General features: G+C 37.2%; 1 protein-coding gene across 1 annotated transcript in view; it reads left to right on the forward strand.

The window, feature by feature from the left end:
* Nucleotides 1–5703, forward strand: part of rab3db (RAB3D, member RAS oncogene family, b) — a gene marked incomplete at its 5' end in the record, with an annotated part of 11461 nt that extends 5758 nt beyond the window's left edge. The window contains 3 exon segments of the mRNA XM_014008843.1: nucleotides 3738–3856; nucleotides 3940–4064; nucleotides 4164–5703. Coding sequence (XP_013864297.1) covers nucleotides 3738–3856; nucleotides 3940–4064; nucleotides 4164–4351 — 432 coding nt within the window.
* Between the last annotated feature and the right edge of the window lie 112 nt (nucleotides 5704–5815).

A 5815-nucleotide genomic window follows, 5' to 3' on the forward strand; every position in this document is an offset into this window, starting at 1 on the left:
TGCAAAATACAGTTTCAGCATCATTGTTTTCCATTGAAAAGCGTTCCCACACTGTGGACATGGTTGTACTTGTGTGCATATTGACTTCTTAACAGCAGTTGTAAAGCATGATGATGCTGAAAACTGTCGCAAAAACTGTATCGGCCCAATCACGTCTAAATCTGACTCTACCCGATTTTCAAAAAATGGCAATATATGCCACCGATACTGAGTGTCTGATCAGGACGTCCCTATTTGTCAGTTCAACATGTTTAGAGTAGTGTAGTTTTCTAAGCTTTRTAGACTTTCATGAAGATTTATAAAGCTTAGAACTCAGAATAGAAGTCCAGTTGTTTGGTTTTTTACATTTTTTATCATGAGGATGACTGAGAATCTTCACCAACATTATAMATATAAAATTTGCTGTTGTTTCTCAGCAAAGTGGTTGTTGGATCAAATCCCAGGCTGGGACCTTTCTGGGTGGTGTTTACATGTTCTCCCGCTGCATGATTTTTTTTCCCAGTACTCCAGTTTCCTCTCACAGACCAAAGACATGCACTTTAGCTTCACTGGTACTGTAGGTCTCAAACAAATGTTTGCTTTGCAAATGTCATTTTGAACAAAATCACGTTCACGTTTGAGAAACTTCAACCCGGCGGTTGAAAGTGGGCCAGTCTGTCAGGAACTCCCGGGCAACTTTTTCTCCCCAGTCCGCCCCTGCAGGACACCCTTTTGTTTCAGAAAGAAGAGGGAAAATGACATATTGAAATACCCCAGCAAGTAATTGGTGAGAGGGGGCTRTCTTTTAAGCTATTTCCAGTACATGGTTGCCATCTTGAAAGCTGTCATTTTGAATCAAGGCCAAGTATTTTCAAGATACACTCCCTCGCCTATTTGCTGGGGTAATACTTTCTGTACTGTGTCTTTTGACTCACCCTATAGTTTACACRTGGTTGCTATGAAACTTTTTTCTACTGTGTGCCTGTTTTATTTATTTATTTATTTAATGCTAGCTCAGGGAGTGACAGACCAAGGAGCGTTTTGACCCTAATGAGCCACTAGCAGGAGCTTTAAAATGACTTTTGCTCTTGGTTCTTTTTCTACTTCTTGCATAGTTTTTACATTAAAATTTGATTACTTTGAAAGAAGTAAGTCCCCAATATCTGTTGGGATTTTGTAGAGGAAGTTGATGGATATTGGAGWTTCAGAAAGTAGTTGCACTGGCACTTTTCAGCATTTGTTTATAAACATTCTTGTACTTTTAATCACTATTACAGTTTATCATCTGTAGAGGTAAGATCTTCTCATAACTGAAGTTATGAGGAATATCACGAGTTTTTCTGTTTTAGAAATAATACCTTTTCTGTGGAATTATGAGAGAACCACACAATGAGTGAGCGTACTCAGTAACTTAGTTTGATCTAAAATAAATGAAATTTATTTACAGAATAAAATAAATTACTTATGTACAACTCATTAAAGGACAATTATATTTCTTACAAAAGTTGAAATCTACAACAATTAACTCGTGTCCGGGTTAATTATCATTACTTTGACAACTTTATCAGAAACAACAAACTTCAGKCTTARGTTYTTAAATAAACCATTGTTTGGGGCACTGTTCTTAAGGGTTTGGCAGGGTATATGGGCAAAGGTTAAGGAATAGAGAGGAAAAGAGGGTTAAGGAGGAGTAATTAAGTCTTAATCTTATCAATGTGAGGAGCCAGGAATGGGCATGAATCTCCCACTCGACACAGCTGGATACAGATGCGCTTTAATCAAACAATTCAGCCTTTACCTTCAGAAGACTTCAAAGTCAGGTTAGGCATTGAGTAGGTCTCACCCGGATCAGCAAAGAGCTCCGGTCAGGTTCAACTTACTGTCCAGTAAGACTTCAACTGGTTTGATTACTCCAGCATCTTGTCGTCTTTCAGCTCCTCTTTAGAGTGAGAGATCTCTCACACAAGGTTTGAAACAAAACTCAGTGGAGTCTCAAAACTGTTGGTTTGGTCATGACTAGATGACCGGGGTTAAGATCTGCTCCTTGGCAGGWGAGCGGAGATCTTATCCCTGAACGCTGGATTCCCAGAGGAGGAAAACCAGTTCCTTTTCGTTTGAAACGAAAATGGTCTCTGATCTGGGGGGAGGCTCGTCCGTAGTTTGTAACTACGAGAGAGAGAGAGAGACAAAACTAGAGGACATGACCTCGGAGCTAGTGTTAGAAACAGGAGGACTGGAAGTTTAGTCTGGTAAACACTGCACATAGAAAAAACAAGTTCAGACTGTGCCGGCCTCAGTTTTTCAGGATTAATTCTCAACGATAAGGAATTAGGTTTTCAATAAAATACTGAGCTAAATTATTTAAACCAACATGAAACTTAAGATATTTTGTTTAGAATTTAAGCACAAATAACTGTATATATTTTTCATAGTAACACATAGTGAACTAGACCATAGTTGTTTTAGTGAAATTGAAAAATAAAACAGAAAAACATATAATCACCTTATTGTCAAATAACAGTTGATTAAAACACTTGTTTACATAAACAAATAAAAAACCACTGGAACAATATTCTTTTTGTATGTTTTCTTTTTCTGAATTATAATGAAAGAAAATAGCTTGTCATTCATTTAAATATGTAATCTTGATTTATAAAATGATAATAACTTTTAGTTAAAAGAAAATAAAAATCAAAAATACTGTATAAAGAACATTATTATTTTGTTTATTATCTTGATTAAAGAAATAAAATAAAATGTCTCTTTACTGTTTAAGAAAACACGTTATGACTTTAACTAGAACAAAGTTATGTCGCTTTAAAGGAGGTCTTCTGAGATTAGGGTCAAAGCCAGGTGTAACGTTTATTCCACCCCTAGGTGACCACCACACATCACACACACGGTGTGGTAAAAAAGTGTTAATCTTAAAATGTTTAGCTCCTTCCTGGACAGTATGGAAAACAAAAAGGTTCATAATCAAATCAATAAAACATGATGAAATGAGAATTTACATAAATAAATAATACATAAATATATAATGTGACATAGTAATTGTGAAATATCTGAATGTGTATGAAATACTAAGCTCAATGATATGAATTTTTTTCATTCTTCTTCAAAAATATTATTTATTTATTTATTTGATTTTGAAAATGTTGGTGTTCCACAGTTCAAAAGTTTTTATGACCACATGTGAAACATCATAGTTGATGGAAWTGAAAGAATACATGAACCATTGGACCAATTTTGCAGACGCACCCTGGAAAAACATTTAAGAATCAATGAATTGTATACACTGTTATTGTGTACATTATATACAAAAACATTGTATAGTCAAARTCATTGGTTTACTACTGCTCTGAGAGGCTAAACCTCCAGTTTAAACAACACTGCCCCCTTGTGGTGTATAATTAGATATTAGATGACCAAAATACAGRGTGAGTCAAAAGTCACAGKACACCCTTTTATTTCWGAAACAAAAGGGAGAGAGATATATCTGAATACCCCAGCCAGTAATGGGTGATGGGGGCCTATCTTTTAGCATATGTGTAGAACATGGCCGCCACCTTGAAAGCTGCCATATTTTTCCAATTTTTCCAACCGTTGCTTGCTGACGTATTTAGATATGTCATTTTCCATTTTCTTTCTAAAATAAAAGGGTCTCTTGTGACTYSTGACTCACCCTGTAAGTATTTTCCTTGTTTCATAGGCCTGATGTATGAATATTTCAGAATGTACTCGTGTGTGTTTAACTGCAGGATACAGCAGGGCAGGAGCGCTATCGTACAATCACTACAGCCTACTACAGAGGAGCCATGGGCTTCCTGCTCATGTATGACATCACTAACCAGGACTCTTTCAGCGCTGTGCAGGACTGGTGAGTGGGACGTGCTTCATAATGAGATTGTCTCTTTCAACAGAAGTGTACTTCCCTTAAATTGCAACATTTTGATCTTCCAGGTCGACACAGATCAAGACGTACTCATGGGACAATGCTCAGGTGATCCTGGTTGGGAACAAGTGTGACCTAGAGGACGACAGGCTTATACCTACAGAGGATGGCCAGCGGCTGGCGGAGGATCTTGGTAAAAAACAAAATTACAAGTTAATATTTGTTTTCAAAGGCTGTGAATTGTTTAAATCAACTAAAAACAAACTGAGCCTGTCTGTACCGTTGCTCCCAGGTTTTCAGTTCTTCGAGGCCAGCGCTAAGGACAACATTAAYGTCAAGCAAGTGTTTGAGCGTCTAGTTGACGTGATCTGTGACAAGATGAATGAGAGCATGGAAGGAGACGACAACCTTACATCCAACCACCGGAACCAGGGCCTTAAAGACTCGTCGTCAGAGAGCAATGGGAGCTGTGCTTGCTAAACCATTCGCCCTTTTTTGTTTTGTTTTTACCAAGAATCCAACACACACCCTTTACACTGATTCTCACTCAAAGAAYAACTTCTTCTCTGTGCCTCAGCCATGGAAAATGCTGCAACACTTTTGAGATGCTTCTGAGATGATCTTCATCAGCATCATCAGACCCCCCCACCCCACATCAGACCTTGTCTTTTCTCATAAACACTCAGTTTCTTTTTGTCTGTGGTTTGAACCCATCAACTGTCCAAAAATTCTGTCCTCACTTCAGCTTCTTGAACCAGTTCACCTCCATTTAGGAATCATTTGGAAATAGATTTAGTTTTCTGGACAAATATTGTTCCACAAAGCAAGACCAAGTAGATGGTTGAGATTCTTACAGGGCTGAAACTGATGGTTTGCATCTTTTAAAATAAGATGTYATGGAAAGGTTATAAACRGTTATTATCTTRCATGTTGTAGRTAACTCTTTAGACAAGCTTAGTTCGTGAAAAGGTTTAATTCTGACCTGTTTAACAAGCTAAAGGCTAGTCCATGTGAAACCAAGGCCTAAGTGCATTGYTGCCATCTTAAAACTGCTCCAATCRAAAAAGATTTTAGAGCATTTCATACAAATGCCATTTTAAAATATTTTACAGCCGTGTCAGTTTTGAATTATGGTATTTTGGCAAAATAATTTATGCTGGAAGTGCTTTCGCTAGCTACTGGTGGCACTGTTTGTTCTTGCAAATAATAGTGTGCAAAATTGACATAAATGTAAAGATTTGTAAGATGGTGTTTGCATAATCTGCTAAGGGATTTTTAAGATCCTAGCTATGGTTAGGTAACGTCAACCCTTTTAGTTCTTGCTCCCATGTAGACTAGCCATTAGCTCATCAGTCAGGTCAGAAGTAATTTGCAATTCTACAAAATGAGATGAAAGAGCTACAACAGATTTAGATGTAAATGATCCCCAGAACATCAATTTCAAAAGATCTGAACTGTAACTTTGTTTTCTTAGTTTAAAAATATTTAGTGGAAATGTACATAAAATGCCACAGTTTTTCCTTCACTACAAGGCAGCTGCTTGTGTCATTTATCCCCTGCTCTACAGTGAGAGGAAATGGTTCAGAGTGGTTCATATCTAAGACAAATGCAGAAAGGAGCAGGAATATGTGAAAGTTCCACTCTTCACTAAAAACAGGTTATGTTATGTAATGGTTTTGCTCGATCCTGAAGAACAAGTTTGATGGTTTTTAGTTTTCTCCTAATAGCATTTTTCAGCATTACAAGGGTTAATTCTTATAATTTAGTTTAAATTTGCTCTAATTTCACCTGGATAGTTAAAGTAAACACTGAGTGCAGATCAGTATCGGTTTGTATCAATTTGTCACATGATCTGCCTCATGGCCCCAGTCGTACTGTTGTGTTGTTTTATACAAATATATACGTGTGTGTGTGTGTGTGTGTGTGTGTGTGTGTGTGTGTGTG

Source organism: Austrofundulus limnaeus, unplaced genomic scaffold (assembly GCF_001266775.1).
Source record: "Austrofundulus limnaeus strain Quisiro unplaced genomic scaffold, Austrofundulus_limnaeus-1.0 Scaffold53, whole genome shotgun sequence".
In the NCBI taxonomy this organism is placed as follows: domain Eukaryota; kingdom Metazoa; phylum Chordata; class Actinopteri; order Cyprinodontiformes; family Rivulidae; genus Austrofundulus; species Austrofundulus limnaeus.